The following is a 27,230-nucleotide window of genomic DNA, read 5'->3' as shown; positions in this document are numbered from 1 at the left end:
GGATTCCATAGAACGCAAATCCGTAAATTCTATAAATCCCGAATTTTTAGTCTCTGGAATTCGAAATTTTCGGATTCCGTAGAGCACGGATCCATAAATTCCATAAATCCAAAATATTTGGTCTCTACTGTTTTAAATTATTACGTTTTACAAAACCATTCCATGATGTTTCCAACATTTGAATCTCTAATACACGCAACGAATCTTCAAACTTGATTCTCGTAAAAACTAAACCGCATATTACAAAAAGAAAAGCATTATTCATCTTCTTAAGGAGTCATCGTTGATTCCGCCCTTTGAACAACGTCTCAATCGTCTGTACATGTCAGCGAAATAGAATGGAAAAACGGATCGATCGCGAACGAGCAACCCGGAAAGAGTCGACTGGATTCTTCATCGACGTATCGCTTTGCGTGTAGACACGCGTGAAATTTATCTGGTTAAAGGCACAGGTCGGACGCAAAAGGGAGGCCGAGTTTGGAGGTGTAACGGCTGTATATTTCATCGACGCGGGTGCACGCAAATTCGAACAGCAGGTGACCGGCGTGTACAAAGGCAACGTGTAACCAAGCCGCAGGTACACAGGAACCGATGATGCAGCCTTGTCGAGGAAAGCCAACCGAGCATCGATCGCAATGGCGAGTGGACACTGGACAGATTACGGACTGGCGGATTACGTCGATCTTCTATCGAGATATTATTCTGTCTTTCTTCTTCGTTCCCTCTAATCGACTATCGTTAATTCCGTGACTGTTGGATTTTATAAAAATCATAGAAGTTGTCCAGCGTATGGTGGATTATTGTTGGTTTCTGATTGATAAAAATAGGAATCGTTTTTCCAGTGATATCGCAAAACATTGGTTGAACAGGTAGTGATTTATGTGAGTGGATTTTTGGGAACTGGGAAGAACTGGTTTTGTCGACAGGACGATCGATTGTGATATAGGAAGAAAGAAATTATCAATTTTTCCAGTCTGTTTCTAAGGAAAGAGAATTCGATAGAAATTCCTTGGTTACAAGTTTCTGTGTAATTTTTAATCCTTTGGATTATTATATATATTCATCTTTAGTTGGATCATCTGTGAATTTTTATTTTGTAACTACCATCTAATAATTATTTTGTGACTAGAAAGCAGCGTTTAGTCTGTACAATGCAGTGATTTGATAAATCAAATAGACGAGTAATCTGATGGTAATTTAAAAAATAGAATTGTCCAGATCGACTGTAATAACGATAGCTATACGGGGATGTTTATAATTAAATTTGACTGTGTTGTTTAATTTTGTTTTGTGAGTAAAGATGCTGTTCTTTCTTTCCATTTTCGTCAGGCACAACGTGTTAGGTAAATATTTCATTAATTAGAAGGTTATTCATAAAATATTCGGCAGGAAAAAATTACTCGTAACGTTCTATTTCTGTTTCTCGTTTTCATTTTTTTTTTTTTTTTTTTTTTATAAAATGTGGTCTCACTCAAACGTTCAAGCTAAAAGAAGCACAGCGAGTATTTCTCCGGATTCAACAACGCGATGTTTACCGGAGCTTTTCTGGCTTCCACTCTTTTCACGGAAGTGGTAACGCTGCGCCCGCGAATAATTTCCGCCATAGAATAGAAGATTCCTTCCCCCGGTTCTGTTTCAAATCTCTCGTAAATGCGCACTTTTACGACCATTTTGTAATTTTATAAATTAACCAAAGCTACAGCTCGTACTCGCTCGCAGATTTTCTATATTTAAAATAGTCATTAGAGGTATACGTAACAAGCGAGAAGAGAAGCAACTGCATAAAATAATTCGCGTCTTTTGTGAAAATTTGATGCACATAATTTTCATGATTCAACATTATTAATATCTAATTTCTTTTCCTATTTATTTAATACATATTCTTTTCATTATTTATATGTAAATGATGGACACACACACACACACACACATATTGAGTTTAAAATATTTATTTAATATTATGGGAAGAGGTAGAAACAAAGATTAGTAAACGAAAGTGTAGCGTACGTGTGTATCGTAAGCTACAGGATATATAAACTACAAACTATAATTTGTGTATAACTGACAAGGAGTCGACCGAGGTCAACTAAGATAATTAAGCTCAGCCGCGACATTGTTGGAATAAAGTCAGTGTGACTTCGGAATTGTAAATGTGCGCGCGTCTGTACCTGTTCCGTAAACCGAACATGGAGTTAGATTTATTAGGCTACGTTTACCGTTTAATCATTTCATATTATTTCCTAAACTAACGTTCAGAGAGAGTTTCATTTCGAGAACGAGAAAGCTAAGATATCTTGACTTTGTTTTTCAAATACATATATCAATTAACAAATTGACTTTCTTTTTATTCGTATCTCTTTGACACGAGAATTTTGCCATCGACCAGATAAAATAAAGGATAACGTATATTCGATACACAAAGGACCAACTAAACTAAATTAGCCTCAAAATATAGAAACTATTGAAACTATCAGAATCTCATATATACACATCGATATGTTTTACACGCGGGACCATAATGATAACGTTATCAAATTTAGAATTCATTTTAATTATCGACGAATATATATTTAGAAAATTGAAAGATTCTGTTTCTTCGAAAATGTTATTTACACGATCCAATGTAAAACTCGTTTATTATATTGTACACGTATATTAGTGATAAAATTATTCTTTTTTATTTTTATATGAAAAATGTTTATTAGATACTCTGCGTGTGTTATTTCGTTTATATTCGTTATATATGTGTATTGCATTTGTCATATACTTATGTTCGTGTTGTTGCCAATGATGTTACAGGCGAAGGAGGACAATATTTCCGAGTGAGACCAAGAAATAGTTCTGTCCTGGAAGGTGGTGAAGTGATGATACCCTGTGAGGTTGGGAACAGAGTTGGCATTGTACAGTGGGTAAAGGATGGCTTCGCTTACGTCATACAACCGAGTAAGTAAATCGACCTCACCCTCTGTTTATCTACGCTTCTTTTACGATCTCTCAAACGAATCTGAACTCTCAAGCATAAAAAGTTACTATCCTGTTCAAATGTCTACGAAGTATGTAATTCTATCTTAATGGAAAATCGCCAATACGATACTAAAGCTAAACATTTACAAAATATAACGTTTCATAATTTATACCAAGTACGTAATTCCATTTCAGTCGAAAACACCAATATACTGAGATTTAACCCTTTCGCTTCGGCAGTCCAGTCCGCCGACAAATTGTTGAGAATTTTGGATCTCAATAGCCGAAATAATGGCATAGGAACACTAAATTTACACATGGAATTAATATTAGAATAGTTATATATTTATTTGATAGACGATTTCAAAGATATTCATCGATACACGCTTGCACGCTTCTCAGCACTTTCTTCCATACCCGACTGTTAACCGACTGAACAGTTTACATTCGTTTGTTTTCGAGACGCCGCGTACGCACATACTTCCACACACTGATATTCAGATGCATGTATCACTATTACGCAGCTAGTCTAGTCTAGCACACAAAATTATACAAATAACAAAATAACAAAATAACGAAATAACAAAACGAAAGAGGGCTACGTCGTGCATTATATTTAAAAGCGGTTTAGAAGTCGAGGAATTCCATCGCAACTAAACAATAAAATTATTAAGGAAAGTAACGAGATATTAGGATAGGAAAGAGAACTTAAATAACTGGAGGGCGATTAAACTTCTTTGGAATAACGACCGAAATAGGACACTGCGTCACTGTGACCGAAATGTCACCGATTTTAATTAGCACGTGAAGCTGCTCGATCGCAAGAATCTTAGGAACGAGAACGTTCATCTCGATTTCCAACAATTATTAACTTTCGCTGGCACGGCCGGCGATAAAGTAAAAGTAGAGCGCGCGTTTCTGCGGATAGTAAGAAAACCCCTCGAATTTTCTTCGCCATCGTCTACATTACGGAATCTTTGGGAACTTCGTTTCGGTAACTTCATCTTGCCCGTTCATTAAAACGGTCCATTAGTAACCGCGACGTAAATGGAGCAGAACTATCTTAATGTCTTTACGCGTTCCATCATTTTTGCAAAATAAATCTTCAGAAACGACGTAATCTCCGCATGGTGTGTGTAGCAACGTCAATTTTCGACGTGATATTTCGAAAGTGTCGCGAACGCCACAAAAGCTACATACTCGTCAGTGTCACGGTTTTCAGGTCTCTCTGCTGGTATTATTTGATTCTCAGGCTGGATATGATCTCGTAGGGAACCGGTAGCGTAGCGAGGGAAAAGAGTAATTAGAGCCTCGACTATCGAAACCCTTTATTAGCCGCCCTTTTCTCTCCACGTTCGTCGCTGGATGGCCTAAATTATTCAACCGAATTCGAATGTGTGCGTAGCTTGGAAAAAGAAAAAGAGGACGAAGCACGAAACTGTCATTAGGAGAATTGCTTGGTCGAAAATAGCAGGTGAATTGCGGAATTAGAATTGCGGCGTAAAGTACAGAAATTCGACAAACATCATTTGGGAATGTAGGGAGGCGAAAGTGTCGCGTAAGAATGGAGCGTTGGTAGATTTCAAAATTGTAAATGCACCACCTGTGGATAAATTAACAGATTTTTGACAAATGTTGAGATCGATCTGTTTAATCGTCGATAATTTTGATATTATACGCAGCATTGTAACTAAACAAGTACGATTATGGTATTGGAAATATTAAAAAATTGGAAACAACGTTTGGTACGTTTCATATCTCAATGCGTTGTAATAATAAATTTATCAATACGATGTAATTGAACTATAAACGAACACTGATTAGTAGATTATGCTATAATGATGTAATTTAATGTGATGCAGGATATTATCCGAGACTATGTTATCACAGACTATAGCTCTAATAAATAAATCACAGCGACATCGTTCGACTTCTAGGGATTAAATTTGCCATCGTGATATTTGAAATATTGCAAGATTAATTCTGTATCTGAATAAAAGAAGAGAAAATAAATTCTGCGGGTCAACGATACAATATTAAAGTATACAATGATATTTAAAAACACAAATAAATTGCAGGAAAAATGCGCAAGCGGGATAATTTGCCAACTTTGTTACGAGGTTATTTATCAGAAACATAGGCATATATTTGTATTATTTCCTTAATATTATTGTTATTATTATTATTATTATTCGAAATAGGAGACAACCATTTAGATTGAACAAGAAAAAAGGTCACACGAGCGAATGAAACGAAAACGTAACCTAACAGTTTCAGAGGAAATTGTCGTTGCTCTTTTATAAAAAAAAATCCAGTATCGTCCAAAGCAATTTTTGCTGGAAACCATTTTTAACACATTGAACGCGCGGCAAGTTACAAGAAGATGCAGCGTCTGTCGTATTACTTGTAAAATGTGTCTGACAGGAGACCGTCCATTTTCACTGTTACGTACCTCGTCTTTCTTTTTCTCTTTTGCCCTTCAACAGCACAAGACGCTCATAGTTGGTTTTTTTTTCAAAAACGATAACCACGCTCCGAAATCTGTTCGTACTGTTCGTGCGAACGAACGAAATTTCTGACACGCAAATTCATCAACGACCTCCGAGTCATGGTACTTCGGATCACAAACGAAAAATCGAAGGAAACACTCGGGCAGGAGGTTTCGATTAAAGAAATTTCGAGGTTTCGAACTTACGAGTTAAAAGGCCAATTTCGAATTTTCACGATCGTAGCCGAGAATGTTTCTTTTGTACGAGATCGCATTAGAAACAGCGAGCTGTCCGACTTTCGAATATCTAGCCGTGGCAAAACTTTTGACGACAAAGGCAAGGTTGACAGAAGGTAATGGCCGCCATAAAGCCGTACCGTTCCATCGATTTTGCATACATCACCGCTTTTATCGAAACGCAAGTGGCAGTACGTTCCAGTATTTCCCGGCGAACGTGTGTCTTTACTCTGTATATAGAAACGCTGCTCGTTTAGTTTACGACGTATCGTTGAGTTATGATACGGCCTTAACGCGTCGCAGTTGAGATCCTTCTTTTTTTTTTTTTTCTTTCCTATGATCGGGGACGTTTGCGTAATAATTATTGGAAAATGGCGATATTCCTGGAATATATCGGAATGGATGTAGAGAACATTTTCATTGGCTTATTTTACTCGGAACGTTAAACCGTGAACTATTTATTTTGAGATTTCTGTCTCTTTGCTTGGGTTTGGAATAAAATAATATACGTCCAATAGTATAATATAATATTATATGGTGGTTGTAGCATGAATAAAAGTATAAAATTGGATGAATAATATTTAGATAACGAATATAGGAAGATAATATGATGATAAAGGATAAAATTGCAATAATAAGTATGAAATTACGGATAAGGTACTTAGAGCTTCATTTTCAAAATGATAGACAAAGAGATACGAACGTTATTAAACGTTCGTCTTTTTAATCGAGAGAAATTGGATTAAAGTATCTTTGGCAATATAAAAGAAAAAAGTTAATTTAATGAGAATCTTTCTCGAAATTATCAATCTATTTTTCAATCGATGTACGTTTATACCGAGACGATCGATGATGAAGATAATTGGTCTACGAAGTTAAAATAAAAATCACCCCATCGTAACGCAGGAAGATTTTAATGAAACACCCTCGTGAAAACGTTTAAGCCGCAGTAATACCCTTTTTCAATTTCGCTCTTTAGGACTGTAGCAATCCCCATTTTCCTATAAAGAGGGAGCAAGGTTGAACATAAAGCTAGCGATTATTCTTCCTCGTCGTTTGTTTTCTTGATCGAGACCTTTGACGTTTCCCCTTCTATTCAAGCAACTTGTGTTTTACCTAAAACATGTACATAAATAGAAGATTCTCAAACTCGTGAGCTGTTGTTGCTAAAAGGGATATTTAAAAATGTACAGGAGTTCTTTAGCGAATTTAGTAGCGTTCTATTGTACAATATTTTAAATGTATCCTTCCACGGTAGAGTTAATTCTTCTGCTCTATGTTAAATATTAATTCGATTAAGATATATAGTTTTTAATTTTACTCGTGAGTCATCTGATTAACGTCCAATTGTCAAGAAATAGATGACACTTCTATAAACGCTACTGATACCGAAGAATAGAAAAACAAAATTATGAAAATATTCTCGATGACAGACGAGAAGATTCTTAAAACCGTTAAAGCGATGATTACTAAGATTACGAATTAAATTAAATCGTTATGTTCGCTTTAAAATTGCGGATAAAGTAACAAAACGTTAAAGCATCAAATTAAACGCGAAGAAAAGTAAATTTAAGAGGAATAAACGTTTCGTTTCTCTTTTTTTTGTTACACAGGTGGAGAAATCGTCGGGCACTCGCGATTGAGACTGATAGGTGATCAAAACAACGGAATCTACAATCTGAAGATCACAGACGCTTCTTTGACGGACGATGGAGAATATCAGTGCCAAGTTGGACCATATTTGCGCATTAAATCGATCCGTGCCAACGCTCATCTCGTCGTCATCTGTGAGTACACCACCGTCTTTTCTTTCGATTTTAAATGTTTCAAATGTCACTGGTGGATTCTCGATTTAACGGCCGTTACAATTCCTCCCGTTTACAAACCATTCAATGTGTTTTTTCTCGCGTCTACGTTAAAAGAGTCGTCCGTTCGTTGATTTCGATATAGAAATGAAATTCCGCTGAGAGAGAACGAAGAAAAAAACCGGGGCAGAGCGGACGGTTGGAAAGATTTAGCTTGAAAAGTTGGTTAGAGTTTGGAGATTTATGCTATAATATAATTTTGATGATTCCGGAAAAAAGTTTGAATCTTGGAGAAGAAGCGTTAAATTGGAGAGCATTCTGAGGCGATTAAGAGTTTCCCCGACTTCTTTGGAAACTCACTTTCTTACCGGACAATCATTTTTCTGAGAATAACCCATCGTTTAAATAATATTTTGTTTAACGAAAGAAGAACCTTTTCTATGATTCATTCGACATTCTGAACTCTGATTTTACTACATTTCTAATTCATACCTTTTATACAGGGTGGTTGGTAATTGGTGGTACAAGCGGAAAGGGGGTGATTCTAGGCGAAAAAAGAAGTCGAAAATATAGAATAACATTTTTTTTTTTTTAATTTTTCCATGGAGACAACGATCTACAGTGAGATCTGTTATAACGAGACGTGATAAAGTGCACGCGTACCGAGCGAAAATTCAAAGTCGATTTTCTCGAAAACAAAGCCTCGAACGAAAAATTTTTATTCTATATTTTCGACTTCTTTTTTCGCGTAGAATCACCCTTTTTCCGCTTGTACCACCAGTTACCAACCACCCTGTATATTATCGAATTTATCATTGTGTTAGATTGGTGCATACGAGATGTTGTCTCTTCGAATTTTATGTTTAACGGATCGAACAAACTAAACTTTACTTTACTCGTCATTTTTCTACCACATCGAAGAAAAAGTTTACCATTAATTACATGCATCCAATGTTAACAAGAATCAAAATCCCATTATTCGCGATTATGAATATTCGCGTGATCTTCTTACATGAATTGCATTTTTAGTACATAAATTATGTTGAAAGAACAAAGTTAATCGCTGGCAAGCTATCGTACAGAGATTAATATTATAAGGATTAATTAAATATATTATACATTTCGTAGAAGCTATTTGCAGTTAAAAAACCCGATATATCTAACTTATTAATCTTTTCCCAATTACATTGGAAGTTTACAGCTTTCATTTTCCTTCACTTTGTTCCTTTTTAAAAGTAACGTGTAAATTTCGATTAAATGCTAGATATTTTTCGCTATTTCTAGCGAATAATCGAGAATGTATAGTACACCCTTGTTTTGTTATTTTCCTCGCCATTGTCCCGCGTGAAAAATGAAGCGACACGTTGATCGCCTTTACGTGAATAGCTATAAAATTATACAAGATATTTTGCGACACCCTGGTTGCCAGCAACACGAACAAAAGGCCAGGTTATTCTCTAAGCAAAAAAACGCGGTAATTCATGCGGCCCATACAAGCATTATTCATTAAGTCCATTAGCGTCCAGAAACGCGATTTTGGAAGCTTTCAGCCATTGAAGCGAAATTTAAATATCTTTTAAATTCCGAACGAAAATTTTCTACGTGTAAAAAGATCTTGTAAATTAAGAGAAATAATCTGTTTCATTTATATAGCAAATTATATACGTAGTATCTCGTACTATCACAAACTGGGTAATTTATTCGGTTAAATTTATCAAACATTTTTATCAACAGATTTTTATCGATCTATGCCTACGTATCTTTAATATTAATTTCTCAGAAGCAGAGATTTTTTTCACAAAACTTGCTTCGATTTATCGCTAAAAGACATTACTTTGGACCGAGTAGGTCGCCAATCTTTTCAATTATGTTATGTTAAAGTATTGGGTTGTCAAAAGAGTTTCTTTCGTTTCATAAGGTGATAATAGATGAACAATAATTTCTGTTTTATATTATTTTATTGAATAAGTATGATCCATCTCGTTATATTTCTATTGTTATGTTCGTGGATAATTCAAAATAAAACATTGTGCTTCTATTATTTTATTGAATTAAGTATGATCCATCTCGTTATATTTCTATTATTATGTTCGTGGATAATTCGAAATAAAACATTGTGCTTCTATTATTTTCTTATAAAACGAAAGAAACCTGCCGGACAACCTAATACATCCTTCCCATCATTGAAGAATGCTCATTGTTCTCGAACAAAAAAAAAATTCAACAATATTATACTCGTAACGTATTTTCCCCTTTCATCTTCGTATAGAATACAATTCCCTAACAAGGATAAAGAAACGAAGAGTTACAAGCTTAGTAAAATAGATAAACCCGTCAAACGCAACCTTTAAACCTTGCCATAAAAACGGACAAAAGAAGAAGAACCGCAAGTTGGAAGCTACTCGACCAATCTGAAATTAACAGAGGTTAAAGTTGATAAAACGGTGGCTGAAGCAAAGCCATTTATAGCTCGGTCGTTCGAGGTTGCATTCTCGAATTTCATGACACCGTGCGAATCGGCCGCACCGGTTCGTCGAACAATGGCTCTTCCCGCGTTATTAAGAACGCTTCGACGAATCCGGTCCGAATAGTCGGCGCGAAACTCGACGAAAGTCCGATACAATCACGCTCGTTGATGCGGTCAACTTGGCGCGTTAACAAAGACATTCCCCGGCAACTTATTGGAAAGTCGACGTCGAAGGTGGTAAACCGTGATTAGCGTAAACCTTCGGGTGGCCGCCTCCTAGTCGAGGAACTAGAGTTGGCTAGAGTTTAGAAAACGACGTGTTTCCCGATCCGATGCACGAAACCTCTCAGTGAGGATCGAACGTAAAGTTTCGCGAATTTGTTTCACCCCTCGCACTATCTTCGCTCTTCTTCTTCTTCCCCTTTTTCTCGAAACGGTGTTTCGAAAAGAAGATTGAAAACATGGTGCGATCGTTTCGCGAAGGCAAGATATTTCGAAAGGCAGATTCTTGTTAAAAGTGTTTGTGATGTTACCAAGTATCGAAATTGAAGGCAGAAGTTTGATATTTCGTGTAGGTTATAAGCTAAGCGGTTGGAAATCTCCGACAGAAAAATAACGTAAACAGTGAATATTTTCTTTATTTTTCGAATGGTTTTATTTTAATAACGAGAATCCAGTGAGTTTCGATATTTTCCAAACACAGAAATTACAGCGAAAGAGAGAGTTCGGAGTAAAAAGTATTCGATACGTTTCTAAGAAGTCGAATTTCGTTATTTTGCTGAGGAAAATCGTATAGGTTTAAATAATTTTTAAACGAGTAAACGATTATCGACAGACCCGATTAAGAGACAGTTTAGCCTAGAAATCGCACAAAAATATTCAGTCTCTTTTACCGTATAAATATTCACCGCTTCCGAAAGATTAAATTACTTTTTATTTGCATAAAGAGAATTAGACATTGTATGGGAAAAATCATTTATAAATTCCACAGACATAATTTTGTTCCAAATTTTGCAAGCTCTTCAAACAGGCGAACTTTATCTGTAATGTAACGAACGATTCTTATAGGAAATTGCATAGAAATTGGAAAATTTTATTTCGCGACAAATTCTACGCCAGTAAACCGCACGCTTACAAAGTCGTGGACATAGAGTTCGAAACTTCCGTTGGCTAAAGAAACGAAGAGAAAGAGAGAGAGAGGAAGACGTAAGAAGTGTCCCAAGGCGACAAGGAAACATCTTCCTGAATCGTGCCTTTCCGTGGTCACAGTTCTCTCTCTGAGTCGTCGTCTGCTTTCCCTCTCGTCCCTCATTCTTTTACTTTCCTGTTTATTTTTCTTTTTCTTCTTTTCTTCTCCAATGCCCACGGCCACGTGTACTAAGCGCAAGCAACGACGACACTCGCCGGTCAACACGTTTCCACGCTTCGCGGAAACCGCGGACCGGTTCACCGGAAGGCAAGCAACTCCTGGTCGACGACGATCAACGTCTTCGTGTTTCATCGTGAAATATTAAAGGCTCGTCAAAAAAGAGAAACGTCGTTCGAACGACGAACGCAATATTTCTGGCCGTTTCGATCGGAAAACGTTCCTTCGCTTCTGGTGAAACCGAGTTCGTCGGGTCAATGGGATATTTTATTACAAATTTCTATGCGAACGAAGGTGGATCGAGTGGTTCGATTCGAACGTTAGAATGTGACGGTTTGAATCGGTTTGGATCAAAGAGAGCCGATTTTTTAAGCGATCAGATGTATCTTTTCGTTGAATTTATTTGACGCAAATATAACAATTCTTAATTTGTCTGGATCCAATTTACGTTATAACTTGCTAATTAAAAATTATATATCGTAACGATATCATACATTGTTATATTTATACGTATTAAAAATATCGTTTCATGCTCTGACATCGCAATAGTCAAGACAAATTATCTTTCCTTCTCATTCGTTTCTAACGTCCAATCTGAAAACAGATTTTCGAAAATTAAAGGCGTAGAATTACAATTTATTGAGTCACGTTCATGAAGCATTTGTTGATCAAACCGATTAAAAATAATAAGAAGCGTGCTGGGCGAGTTAAGAAATTGTTAACGAGAAAGTTGAGAGTCCTTCTTTGTTCCTTCGTGAGGTTAATGAACGTTTCACCCTTTCTTGCCAAGTTATCCTTTATAAAGGCAAACCTAAATCTTAAAGGAGGAACTGCGATAAGAGTCCGTAGGTGTGGATAATGACACTGTTTTGTCATCGTTATAAAACTAACGGCAGTTTAATGTACAAACGTTAACGGCAAAAACTTTCAGAAAAGAGATTCTAATTTCTTTTTATCACCTTCTTCGCTACAACCGTTGCGTTCAACAACTTTCCCATAGCAGACATAAGTGTTCCTGCGATCCTTCTCGTATCATCGAATACTTTCGGGAATTGTTTAAATTCTCCTAAACGAAGCTCTCTTAACGTAGCTTAAAATATTCTGTTAAAGATTCCACGCGATACTCCTTTTCTGTGATACTAAACTTATCGATAATTTTCTAAAAATAAATCGCTCCGAAGAAAAACAACGTGTCCAATCAACCTTCTTCCTTCATATTGCCAAGCTTTCGCAATATCCAAAGTAGAAATTAAAAGAACAATTAAGAAATCAACGAGCTTAGCTCTTGTTTTTTATTGTCAATGAATAAGCAATAAATGTTGTCACCCCTCCTAAGGTAAAATTTCAAAGAAAGCAAATCATCCGGAAGAAGAACAACATACCCAGCAATTAACATTCTTTCCTCGTACCACCAAACCTGAAAGTATCCAACATAAACTTCAACTTTCTGTATCGACAAGCTTACCTCGGTCTACCATAATCGCCAATAAATGTTCTTCCTAAAAATTCTTTAATATAAAACTCTAAAGAAAACTTGGGCTGTTACAACCAAAAAACGTTCTTATATTCTTTAACAGAAGATTGCAGAGGAAAGAAATTTTCCTACTACCAAACTTACGAATATCCAACAAAGGATAAACTACGAAAATCACAAAGCTTATCAATCTACACCATTCTACCATTATCACCAACGAATGTCCTTCAATTCTTTGATATAAAACTGTTCTACCATGAAACATAGAAGTAGCCGATAAAAAAGATGGAACTTACGAAACCACCAATTTTGCCTGTGTGTAGTATCGCAGCCAGCAAATATCGCCAAATTTTCTTCCACAAGACTTTCAATAAGACGAATCACCGTGGTGAAGTTACACGGATCATCGCTAAGGAAACAATCGTGCTATCTTCGAGGTATCCATGAAAAACCGATACGTCGTTCGCTACGTCATAAACTGTGATACGAATCCGTCTCACAGCGTGAATACCTGTGTGCACTTTGCCGACGTTTTACTACGTGAACGTAGAACGTAGAACGTTCGATCTACGATGGTGGCTGTCCTACGTGAGCCAGTTGAAATCACGCGCGATGAACACACGGCGATCCTGTGTAGCGCCTTTGTAAACGACACGGGGTTTCCACGTATCCGACCCCACGGGTCGTACGTGTCCGGAAAAAGAACGCAGTGAACGACGTAGAACCGGTGAACAAAGGGGGTGAAGGGGTAAGGACACGAGAAAACTGATACGAAGAGAGTTCGATCGATGGAAAGTTGGCCGGCAAACTATATCACCTTTCCACGGATAAATATTTTATGACATTCAATCCGGCGTCGTTCTCTCTGCTCCCGCAGTGTGTGTTTCTCGTTGTTTTTCTTTAGCAAACCACGTATCCCATGGTCGTCGCACATCTTAAAGTATCCTAGAGGATATCCTTTATTATCGATAGATGGTTCACATTTATACAAATTCATATCGTAGTACCGTGGACGAGGAGCCTGGGGGGTGTCGGGCGAATTATAAACAAGCGGTTGCGGAATATGTGCGTGATGGGGCTAAGACAAAAGACGCGAGGCTAAAACAAAAGATAACGAGTTGCTAAGGGACAAAAACGAATTAACAGTCATTGTTTTTTTTTTTTATTTAATTCTTTACATTCACAATTTGGACATTTGGTAGAATTTTTTAGCTGTTTGATTATCATGTGGGTGGCTACCCCCAGCGGGATACCATCTTCGTGTTTGTTAGGTTGTGTCCTTTGTGAGGTCTGCTGAGTGTTTCCTTTTCAGTCTTCTATCCATGCTTGAGGTGTTGATCGTTTCCACAGCTAGCCGGTTTGGGTGTGTTCCTATTCTTTCTTTGTATTTTCCTGCGTATCTGCTGATTTCCTCTTTGACCGTTGGTATTCCCAGGTCCTTCCGTATATCCTCGTTTCTAACATACCATGGGACGCTTACTATTGTTCTAAGAATTTTAGCTTGTACTGTCTCTATTTTGTTTATATGGCTCATTGCTGCCGTGGCTCATTGCTGCTGTCCCCCATAGTGGTATTATGATCGTTTTGTATATTTTTAATTTATTTTCCAAGCAGTCATTGTGAGTTGAGAAGTCAGAGAGTGCGAATTGCGTTGTCGAGAGAGCGTTGCTAGCTACTACGTCTGGCGACACTCTATCTAGACCAGGCCACACACCGCGGGCAAGATTTTTTTTTTTTTTATTATTATTCAATTTATACTTTACAATTTGTCCAGCTGGACATTTGGTAAATGCGGGCAAAATGGCAACCCGATGTCCTCGCATCTTCACTGCGTACCCTCAATAGTCTTACGGACTTACCATAAATCTCAGGAATTTTTTAGCTAAGGTCCTTCAGACCGAACAAACATCTCTTTACTAAATCGTTTTCTAAAAGTTTACTGTTTACTACGGGAAAGTTAGTTTTCTCACGTATGATCCTTCCCACTAGCAACTCTCTCTCGGGAGCGGTTAGCACCCTTCCTCACCCACCAACCTAGAAAATTAGCCAATTAACAGCGAAGTCTTTCCCAACGAAAACTTGTCCTTAACAAATCAGCTCTTTTCGTGTCATTAGACCCTCCCATCGCAAGCTTTCCTCCGCAGCATCATCTTCACAGAGAGTCAGTCTTTATGCATTTTTTGAACCGTCATCATCTAAGCTTACGTCGCGTACTACACATTGTAACTTTGGCTGTCAATCGAAACTCGATTATACTTTATCAATTTATATCTCTCTAGTCAATAAGTTGTTTGAATAAACTTTAACCTAATACCTGTTAATTCAGTGCATATTCAATTGAACCACCCCTGTTATCATAATAGAAATAAGGGGATCGATCAGTTCGTGGCGTCGATTATTTAATCGTAACGGGAATTTACAACTCTCGTTGACGTGCCATCTCGCGATCGCGTCTCTCCGCAAACGGTCGAAACACTGGCGTTGTCGAGAGAGCATTGGATCCGTGGTGACTAGAGTTGCAAATTAACTATCTAGTTGTCTTAATTATAATGCGTTATTGTGATTAGTTCACGTTAAACAACCATCGTTTCCTGTTTAATCAACGTCTGTTTAATCCATTTATTGTAAATAAACTAATTGTAGTAAAGAACCTACAATATTTTTGCGAATACATGTTCGAAAATGGAGCCTACCTTTGCAATTATTTTATCGGCGAAACTGTAGAAATGTTACTTCTTCTTCGATTTCGATGACTTCTCCACGTGTTGCAAAGAATCAACGTTTCGAAGAATTTTTCTCTGTATATGTAAATAGTAGATCGGTCACGGGATAGAGAAAATCGCGAGATATTCGCTAAAAGTTATCGATATCGCTACGGTGAATTTAATCTCTAATTGTGCGTATTGTATTTAGGATATTTTGTATATTGTTGCATATTATATGCACTCTGTGCATTTCTCAAATTTTCTACAAATGCATAAAAATCCGCGATTTATTAATAAATCTCTGATAGTAGCCTGAGTTTAATAGCAACCTAGTAGTATAATCTAATACTAAGATAGAGCTATTTGGATTCGAAGATTATTCGAGTAAATAATTTCCGCCAAATTCGGTAAATGGACAATTTTTAAGGCTAGTTGATTGGTTACTAGCGGCCTGATAAACATGCGAAATATCGTTTATTTGCATTGACAGCTCTTGTATCGTATACTTCTAAATAAATTATGATGACTTACGTAATTATAGTGACGAGTGACGGTAAATAGGCGAAGTATACCACTATAGTACGGCAACCCTAGTAACAGTAAATAGCTCAAACGATTTGCGCGACTCTCAGAACTCGACGATAAAGTAAAGTGTTATCAGATTTATCACGGTAAGCAAGAGAAATTGGGAACGGTAAGCATCACGCGAAGAAAGTAAATTTTATTCACTCGAGAAATTTCTCTCTTTCTTTTTCCTTGCAACCCACGAGGCAGAAGAAGAGAGACGGGAAAGGCAATGATGTTCCCGGCTGGATTGTTATTTTCCAAGTCCTTTTTTCCTCTCACCATCGTTCAGAAACATGTAATTACGCAGCCAATGTTCTTTCAGGTCTAATTTTCTAGCAGCAAAGGAACAGCGAACGCCTGCACGCCGGGCATTTATTACTCTTTTCGGGATACTTGCCTGGCCTCGGAAAAAGATTCACTGTTGCACGTCTCGCACTTTCTCATTTCTTTTGTATTCCCACGGCGACGATAATGGACAAGAGAAACGAAAAAGGATCGACCAGAGGCGGTCTGCTTTTCAACCTCAATTACACTAGTTTAATAACTTATGGATCATTTGATCCTCCGCGAAACCCAAAGGGAAAAACCTTCTCGATAATTCTTCGATAATTCTCCGTTTACCAATTATCCTATTATTGTTTGTCTTATAATTTAGTCCCGTACATCGTAAAGAAGTTCCCTCCCACAATTTTGTGGTAATTAAGTATGAAAAAATAATGTAAATTGTATCGTGAAAGACTTATCCATCCTTGTCACGATATAGGCAAGATCCTCCTCGATGCTTAGATAATTCTTCGTTTACTAATTACACTTTTCGATTTTTCTTCCCATTCAAGCTACCTATATATCGTGCAAAAATTTTCGTCTTCGCTTTTGTGATAATAAATTTAAAAACGATGATGTAATTTATATCGTGGGAGGGACATTTCATCTCCTACGAGACACAAGGAAAAATCCTTCTCGATGTTTCGATAATTCTTCGTTTACTAATTATCCTTTTCGATTTTTCTTCCCATTCAAGCTACCTACATATCGTGCAAAAATTTTCTTCTTCGCTTTTGTGACAATAAATTTAAAAACGATGGTGTAATTTATATCGTGGGAGGGACATTTCGTCTTCTACGAGACACAAGGAAAAACCCTTCTCGATGTTTCGATAATTCTTCGTTTACTAATTATCCTTTTCGATTGTTCTTCCCATTCAAGCTACCTACATATCGTGTAAAAATTTTTCGTCTTCGCTTTTGTGATAATAAATTTAAAAACGATGGTGTAATTTATATCGTGGGAGGGACATTTCATCTCCTACGAGACACAAGGAAAAATCCTTCTCGATGTTTCGATAATTCTTCGTTTACTAATTATCCTTTTCGATTGTTCTTCCCATTCAAGCTACCTACATATCGTGTAAAAATTTTTCGTCTTCGCTTTTGTGATAATAAATTTAAAAACGATGGTGTAATTTATATCGTGGGAGGGACATTTCATCTCCTACGAGACACAAGGAAAAATCCTTCTCGATGTTTCGATAATTCTTCGTTTACTAATTATCCTTTTCGATTGTTCTTCCCATTCAAGCTACCTACATATCGTGTAAAAATTTTTCGTCTTCGCTTTTGTGATAATAAATTTAAAAACGATGGTGTAATTTATATCGTGGGAGGGACATTTCGTCTTCTACGAAACACAAGAAAAAACCCTTCTCGATGTTTCGATAGTTTTTCGTTTACCAATTCTTCGCTTTCTCGATAAGCAATTTATAGACAGAACGTTCCAAAATTTAAATCTCCCTCTCTCTACCATCATCTGTATATATAATCTAAAAACTAGTGTAGAAATTCCACTACATAAATGAATCTCTTTCTCTCTCTCTCTCTCTTTCTCCCTCTTCGCATCTGATATATCTTTTGTACAAGATACCGAGTGCGAAGAGAATCAAGGAGTAACTTTGCAGACCATGAACACCGACTAATGTTTGAAGAATAAAAAAAAGAGAAAAAGGAAAGGTTGCAAAAAGTTAGTCTACGCAAAGTTGAGGGTAACTGTTGTAATTGGCGAGGCTTGGAGTTCCTTAAAGAACACCGCTCCATTTACAATCGCGGCGTTTTCTCGACTTTGGTTGTTTCAGTTTCGCGTTACTTCGCCGGAAACAAGAGCGGCCGAGCGAAAATGAAGGCAGCAAAGGCGACAAAACCAATTACTTCCGCCTTCGCCCAACGACGCTCGAATTCCATGAATGAAAAGCGCAAGAACCATGGTTGGCGAATGTTGCGCGAGAAAAGAGAGGGAGAAAAAAGAAGGAAGAAATGGGCCGACTAAGCTTGCCTCATATTAAGGCTTTATTCTATGACTGGAGGCGCGTATATCTGAATTTAAGAAAACGAAAGGAAGCAAAAAGCTGAAAGAACAGAGGAAAGTGTAAAGGGGAAATTACCTGTTAGGCCTTTAATTCCTTAAGGACTGCGGCAGTTTTTTACTATATACGTGGAAATACTTTGTTACGTTTATTAGAGTAACTTTCGCATAATTTCAAAATCTGTCGTTTGTGTGAATCGTTAAAACAATATATATATGTGTGTGTGTGTGTGTACGTGTATGATGAGGAGGAAAAGGAGAAAAATTGTGGGGGGAAAGTATGTATCAGGATGAGGTTATTCAGCTTGCAAGATGTTTTTCATTCCTTGAGCGTGATGAGAGTTTTGTACAATTCTCGTGAAAATAAATTGCGACTACATATATTGAGTTTACTAGATTAACGTACCCTATTTGTAATAACAATTTTGTAATTTATAAATGCAACATTAACGATATGCATATCGGGATTAGAAAGAAAGAACCGAAGAAATGATGATTCTTATAGTCACGATCGATTATTTATATTCAAAGAACTAAACGTTCAACCGGTCGATTTAGCAATCTTCGTTCGTTGCTGACAATCCCACGACTAATTTCGACCACTTTACGGCTGAAAAACTTTCCAAAATGTTCAAAGTATCTTCGAATTATATTAAGAAGCTGGATTCTCTTTTTTTAGTTTTGGTATTCAAGCTGCATACTCAATTCATTTCGTAGTTTTTACTAACTTCTTAAAACATTCTATCATCAAATAAACTTGCACAATATCCAACGAATATCTGATCGAACGCTATCCAAAGAAAAAGATCAAAAGGCCGCGCGTATAGTATGCATATAAAAAATTCAGCACGGCCGAGTGGATCTCGTGGGCGACGGGATATCACGAGCGAACTTCACTGACAGTTTGTTAAGCTCAAGGATATCGAATTTTATGGCTCCACGGGAAACGTGGAAGGTAGTCATTGCTAGTAGCGAAAAACCGTCTACCGCGGGAAAATTGAAATCTTAATTCTTAATACGGAAACCGGCCAGTCTTCTCTCCATTTTTCCGTCGAAAGAAATACAAAATTTGTTGTGTCATAGTTTTGAGCGTAAAAAAATAAATAAATTAAAGTGCAATACTCGATTACAAGAGCGCAGTGTAAAAATCATTTCGAGTTGCTTGATTTATTTGATTGGTTTACGCGATACAACAACAATCTAAACTTATAGGAAGCGGGTATTCACCATTTTTTATTTCATCGCTGTTTCCTATTTTAATAATTGACAAATTGCTTCTTGTTACTCGTTTCGTTCAATCATTCGTCCATTTTCGAAAATGCAGAGATAACGAAAGAAGGAACCTGATATCAGACGTTTGGATCGCATTTGTCCGCCACGTTCTACGAATCTTCCGGCAGAAAAACTCGAAACGAACCGAGAAGTTGGCGAATTAAAGGGAAACAGTAACGTCCACCGTTTTCATCGGTTTGGCGCGACGCGCGGAGAAAAGTTGGTCGGATTCACGTCGGGTACGGATGGTTCAGGGGCATGTTTCGAAATATTGAAATTGATCCAATTTTCGGGCTACGGGAACGACTTTTCGGAACGGGAAATAGAGACACGGCGTGCACCGGCTGAATCGATTCGTTCTCACCGGCTCGACCCGTTATCCCGAGGCTTTTTCCGCTTCGACAGCTTCCCAAGGAAATTTCGGATGGACCACGTTAAAGGGGAAAAATACGATCAGCAGTTATTTAGGAATCGTATATCTTCGGCCTCGATTCGTCCACGAAATGCGTAATTTCTTCTTCACAAGATCTTTTTCTCTTCTTTTAATTTCTCCTTCTTTTTTTTTTTTTTTTTTGCAACATCTTTTCGCTCTGTTTCACCCGTATACTGTATTTGTCGATTTATACGATTTCTCTCGAACAGGTGCCAACATTTGTTAATAAGTAGACTGCAAATTCTTGCGCTCAGATTCATATTTTTGAGAATATAATTAAGAAAATGGAGCAACTAGGTAGAACATTGCTTTATCTGCCAAGTATTCTACGTAAAACTACTGTGTACTTACTGTACCATTTGTTTCTTCGTATTGCGTGTATTCCGTGGAATTTTGCAAAATTCCAAACTTCCCATGAATCCGCAGATATCCGCTGGTTTACCAGTAGGTGAGTGGTACAGGACGATTTATTGCACTTGCAAGTAACGCACTTCGAAGCGTTCTTTGAAAGCTTTCATAGTCTTCGCTTGCAGTATGATCGAAGTTGATGGTGAAATAGTTTGAAACGAATGAAGATGATTTTACGCGCTTAGTACACGTCGATGTATCCTTTGAAAGTTTCGAAGGTGTCTTCGTCGTAGAATAGTTGGAATTTTCGTTTCGAACGAATGAAGATTAGTAATCGATTAGCTCGGAGCTTAATTGCTGGAATACTGGGTAGAATAAAGCGGTTTTGTGCAATTTCCATCGGAACGGGTTCAATATCCATTGTGGTTTCTATGAATTTTGCTGTGAACGATATATATGGTTTAATATTGGTAGCAATATTGGTAGAACTTATCATTTCACTCACGTGATTCAACCTATTTATATTTTATACGACATTGTCAATTTATTTTCATCTATGGAATACATTTTATTGATCAGATTTGTTTAAGGATCTATGGCACACTTTCTATTTATTGTGTAGATATATATATATATCGTTTAGTAAAGCATTTACAGATTTATTTTATTGCTTTGAATAACATTTTCATTTTATTTCTAGTAAAACACATTGACGAAATTGAAACGTGAATCTATAGAACACCCTGTACAGCTTGAACATTTACCAAATGAAATTAGTATAGCCAATTGTACCGTCGATCGAATAATTTACCCGAATTCGAAGATTACAGGGAGAATCGATGTCATAGAATACCCATTTCGTACTCGAGACTCGAACAGTATTATAGCAGATGCAAACTATGTGGAATGTTGGTGAATTAAAGCTTCAAGAAGTGACTCCTAAAATTCTACATTCCGTTTCTATAGAAGCAATTTAAATTTTAGGCTGCGAAGTAAATTAAACCTGTAAATTAGCTACCTCCAACTCGAATTAATTGGAAGATGCAAATATTCACGCAGTGCCCATAATACGCCAAACTATGTAAAATATTCAGAGTATCGCATCGTAATTTTAAAATTAGAATATTTCATAGGCAAAACAATTTTCTTTCTAGGATACGTTTAAAAAAATTGTTTTAATCATTTATAAAGAGACTTGTCTACCTAAATATCTTCGGTGTGACGATTACGAAGCAATAAAAGATGCGTAAAAAAGATGCATCTTATCAAAAATAAGCAACTAACTGTCCGAAGATTTTTGGAGAATGTCTCGACTTACGCGTCTCTTCGTCTCCGAGACGTGAAAACTATGGCTCAGCCTTAATTGCACGATCGTGTTATCGTTTTTAGGTAGCGTTAGCACGCGAAAAATCAGGTAACAATTAGAGAGGCTCGAAAGAGCGAAACTATTTACAGAGGTCGAAGATCGCGCGTAATACTCTTAAAAATCGCAAAAACAATGGAAATTGCTCTCAGGCTAGGCTTTCATGGACGACCAACAATTCGCGAAACCGCTAAAAGTAGCGATTCGCGACCGCGAGACTGTTAAGTCCGGCAAGAGAAGTTATTTGCCAAAGAGAAATTTCTTTGAGGGTGTTTAACTCGCCGGAGAATTCCCGTTTTCCAGCTTCGTTTTCACCGCCGACTCATTACCTTGGAATTTCTCTCGCGATAGAATCTGCTCTTACGCGTACGTACACTACTTTATGTGCTACAAACGTAGAAGCTGCAAAGCTTATTAATTGTGTTTACGTTAAAATTACGATAAATTAAAACGATTCGATGGTGAATTATTCGTGTTTGTGTTTGCCAATCTCTGACCTTTGGTATTCGGAATTTGTATAATTGGCGAAAGGAGGTCGGATTCGTGGTATCGGTTAAGCAGTGATTAATATACTTCGGCTAATTGATTGCGCGAATTTGAAGGACAGAGTGGAGGAATTTTAATAGAAGCCGGTCGGTACGGAATGAAAATTTCTTATCTTCTAAGTATAATGTGAATTTTATAGTGGTTCAGTGGTCCTGGCAACGATGATTCCAACGTTGATCAAATTTCAGTAGTATAGACGAATAATTGATCGGGCAAAGATTTTACTTCAGTTTATCGTTGTTACAGCAACGTACCGTCTCATTGTTTGCTCGATTTGTGTAATCAGCTTAATACTGAGGATTCTTTGGTGTTTCTCGCATAATATATTGTACTTGGAGCATTTTAAAAATATTCATGAGCCATTTATTGTTCGTGAGTTGCATTCGTCACACCGTAGAATTAATTGTGTCTGTTCAGTCGTTAAATATTACCAATCATTTCATCGTATCACTAATACTGAGGATTCTTTGGTGTTTCTCGCATAATATATCGTACTTGGAGCATTTTAAAAATATTCATGAGCCATTTATTGTTCGTGAGTTGCATTTGTCACACCGTAGAATTAATTGTGTCTGTTCAGTCGTTAAATATTACCAATCGTTTCATCGTATCGCTAATCGTACTATTAAAAGAATATCGAAAACGCATAAAACTAAAACATAGCAAAGAGGAAATAAAGTAAAAAAGAAATGTACATTTTCAACGCGAAGACGACAGCACGTGGATCGATATTACAGTGAAAAAATTCGCATAGCGCTTGAACGATGTAACAGGCACCTCGAGGAAGAGAAATAGCAGAAGTAACCTTTTTTGGTCTGCATTTGACAAGTTCGCTTCAGAATGGCGCGTCACGGCGAGAAAATTTCGCAATATCACAGCATCTTGATCGTTGTTTTATCGTCGTTTTATCGTCGTTTTATTACCGAGTTACACAGCTTGCACCGATATTGAGTGTCAGGTTGATTTAAATCCCGAAACGGCCAGCCGCAAATATTGACGGACCTCGACGACTAATTTTTATCGGAAACTCGCGTAATTTGTTAGCGCAGCGACGATTCGTGTACAGCATTTTTATGAAAGACAAATATTTTTCTACGGCTCTGTAATAGAATATTAAGAGCATGCCCCATAAACCGCGAATTATCTCGATGAAATAGAAAGTTCTCTGATGCTATCTATATGTTTTTATTGTACACAAATGGCTATCTTTGCAATGATCGTTAATAAATGATTCAGACGAGTTGTGATGGATATTTAAATGAGATAATATTTTGTAAGGAAAAGTTTAATTGTTTTTGGTTTTTATCTTTTTTAACGCTAAAGTTACAAGTTCGATGTAATCGAACTTCTTATGTTCACAATTTCAGATAAACGTGTTTTTTAATATAATATTCAGTGACAGGTACAAAGATGCGATGATTATATGTGTTATTGAATTTTATCGCATCATTGTTTTTCACAATAAGTATTGATGATTTCGCTGAAACATTTCCCTGGCGGTAGAGAACTTCAGTAGTATAAGCCAGCGTTTGATCGAACAAAGGTTTTTCTTCGCTTTATCGTTTTTCTTATAGAATCGCGTTGTTCGACTATATTTACTCGGCTGCTATAATCTCGGCTACTATGATACGCTCGTTATTATTAATCTCCGATGTTAATTAACAGCGCAACAATTGCATTTATCTCCACATTGTAATGCTACAAATATGGATATTTATGTTGCAACATGTGTATTTGAAGCGCACCTATGTGAATCAAACAGTACTCAATGTGAATTAACACATTCCAAATTTAAATTACGCTCCTCAAATTTTTAGTATTCCTGGTGATTAAAAAAAAAATACTGTTTCATACATGCACCTAAATTATTTTAGGTAAAAATTAATTTCTCTGCTTACCCTTTCATTATGATAATATCTGCACAAATATTAAACAATATCTTGGCATTTCTTTCGAGTAAAGAAACAGCGTTTGATCAAACAAGGGTATAGGCGTTTGACTTACGTAATGTGTGTACTGACTTTTAAGAAGATCCTTCGGTAAATCACAAGGTTATAATTAAATAAATGTGAAAAATAGATTTGGATAGCGTTTCGAATTGATTTTTGTAGATTTTGCTTTTGAAAAAGCGTTTGTCTCGAGAGAACCGGAGTTCGAGGCGTGATGGAGGGGAACAAGGTGAAACAAAGGGAGACAAAGTAGAAGGAAGTAAAGAAACGGGAAACACGTGGAAGCAAAGCAAAATATTTCGCAGCGGAATGCTACGGAGCAAAGCGGATGGAAGCAGAGCGGAGCAGAGCGGTGCGAAGCGGATAGAAGAAGCAGGACAGGATAAAGCAAACTAGGAAAAAGGACAAAGTAGAACGAAACAAAGCAAAGTAGGATAGAACAGAGCGAAGCAAAGCAAAGCAAAGCAAAACAAAACAAAGCAAAGCAAAGCAAAGCAGAACCAAGTTAAGCCGAGTTGAACCGATCTGAGCCAAGCCGAGCAAAGCTGAATCGACTCGAGCGAAGCAAAACAAGGTAGAGCTGCGTAAAATAAAATAGGGAAACATTTTTGTTTTCGATTGTTCTTTGTTGTCATAAAATTGGAAATTTGTGAATGTAGAAATTTTCGAAACCGCATTTTCGGCATATTAAAAAAGAGAAGGAAAAATGTGAAAATTGAACACTTAATTGTGCCACGTTCCTTGAGCCATTTTTGGCTAAATGGTATTTCTATTTCTTTTTTTTTTTTTTTCTTTTAATTTATAACTCAAAGGAGAATACGAAGAAACGGGAAACAGCAGTAATACATAAAATAGAGTTAAAAAACTGAACTGTAAATTTGTCGTTTGGAAAGAAAAATTCGGTAAATGCAGGGCTTTCAAGGCTTTCGGTTTGTCGAAGAAAAAGCTTCTCCAGGGTATACAGTTCAGAAACCTACATCGTTGATTGAATAAGGAAATACCTCGAGAATTTTCGAAACGTGACCAAGAGAAAACGCACACCTGGCACACTGTTAAGGTGGCAAACTGAAAATATCGAACGAACTTACAGTTTCAAAAAAATGATTACTTTCGTTGCCGTAAAATGTTGAAAAATCTCTCGAGCTTTCTTTCCTGCAATATTTTTATCGTGACAAGAGCAGTAATGCAAAATATAAACAGCCTCTTGTCAACGTTCTTGAGTTAAAAAATCGAACAATATGTTTATTTCAATGTGATACATTATAGTCGTTCAATTATAAGTTTCTAATATTCCAAAATCAAATAGAACTTACACAACTTTTAATTTCTCTAATAACTTACTAGATTTTGAGTCCCGCAATCTGTTTATCGAACCCCAATTAACCAGTTTCCTCGTTTTGTACAACTTGCCACACGTTTTCCAAATTTTTACCGCGTATCATTCGATATGACGATATCAGTTATCAGGAAAATTCCGGATCGATCGTTAAATCGCTAGATGTTAACTCTAGAAATACCACACCAACCAACATGACAACAACCCTTGTTTAGGGATCATCGTCCCAGATGGATTAATAATAGGAAAAATGTACTACATAAGATGGAATTCCTTTCGTAAGAAAGCAATAAATCAATAAATATACAAATATTCTATTATTCCGTATTTTTCAAAGACCAGTCATTTTGTCTGGTTGTGGTAGAAATAGCATCGTATTAACTATCTAGTTCTAGTATTAATAAATAGTAATTCAACACCACGTACTAATAAGATTCACACTGAAACGGAAGAACCTCGTCATCTCGCATAGTCTCAGAAAATTCTCACTCGCACCAACAAAATCAAAGAAAACTCACACGAGAATATTTTCCAAACTTTTTCAGTCGGATTAACACATCGAACTTAAAAATATATTACGTTGTCGCTGATTAAGATCGTGGTTTGATAATTCGCGAAATGAAAGAATGAAAATTAAATGATAAAATGAGAAATGAATAATTCGAAACAGCTTGCCTCGACATCGAACGTTACTCGCACTTGGCCACCAAGCATTCGAACACAATTACAAGCCAGGACGATACGCGAATTACGTGGAGGGTAATCGAGACACGGACGTCTGTCTACGTGGCGTGTTTTATTGCTGGCCAAAGCCGAGCAACGCACATACGCTCGCGATTTCACGCGCCGCTGATTCGACTCGATTGCATTATAGGAATACACGACGACGAAGTTGTCGTTCACGTCGATGACGGCTGACAGGAGGCGGGCACGCGGTTCCCGGCGTTGACGTGCATGCCTCCTATTTCACGACGAAAACGAAATTTCGTGCGCAAGTGCCGCAAGTAATTGAAAACTGACTGATGACCGAGGCTATATAACGGGGAAAGAATGCTCTTTTCTTGTGCTTCGTCTGAAAGAACTAGGAAGAAATAGGCGAGTAGCGATGATAAACGTAAGAAGGCGGAGCAAAAGATAAAATTCGGTACAAAGCATAACAAAGCTAAGCAGAGCGTGATAAAGCACAGCAATGTAAAAAGGAATGACATAAAGCGCAACGTAGCGATAAAAAGTGTAGCAATAAGAAGTACAGGAATGCGAAACGTAACAGTGGAGAATGTAAGAATGCGCAACATGTCGATACAGGATATAGAAATAAAAGAATGCAGAATGCGGAATGTAGAAATACAACAGAACAACTGTACGATGCGTCGCGATTTAAGACATAGGAATACGAAGCATTGGAATACAAAGCAGGGTAAGGTTAGTAAGGCGAAGTGCGACGATACAAAGCATAGAAATGCGATGCGTAGCAATGCGAAATATAGGAATGCGGAGCGTGAGAATACAGAGCGTAACAATTCAATGCGTAGGAATGTGAAGAGCGTACAAAAAA

The 27,230-nt window shown here is 37.1% G+C and overlaps 1 protein-coding gene across 4 annotated transcripts in view; it reads left to right on the top strand.

The window, feature by feature from the left end:
* Window positions 1–27,230, top strand: part of LOC117208767 (nephrin) — a 484,683-nt gene that overhangs the window by 376,254 nt on the left and 81,199 nt on the right. For all 4 annotated transcript variants that reach the window (XR_004487770.1, XM_033450100.1, XM_033450099.1 and 1 more), the window contains exons 2-3: window positions 2,800–2,943; window positions 7,303–7,476. Coding sequence is in view for 3 of the 4 variants with exons in the window: in XM_033450100.1 (XP_033305991.1) it covers window positions 2,800–2,943; window positions 7,303–7,476 (318 nt within the window). In the remaining variant the exon portion in view is untranslated. The remainder of the gene's footprint in view (window positions 1–2,799; window positions 2,944–7,302; window positions 7,477–27,230) is intronic.

The sequence above is a fragment of the Bombus bifarius genome, unplaced genomic scaffold, assembly GCF_011952205.1.
Source record: "Bombus bifarius isolate JDL3187 unplaced genomic scaffold, Bbif_JDL3187 scf7180000008162, whole genome shotgun sequence".
Taxonomy (NCBI): domain Eukaryota; kingdom Metazoa; phylum Arthropoda; class Insecta; order Hymenoptera; family Apidae; genus Bombus; species Bombus bifarius.
Note: the sequence above shows the minus strand (reverse complement) of the source record. Positions and strands in the feature narration are given on the sequence as shown.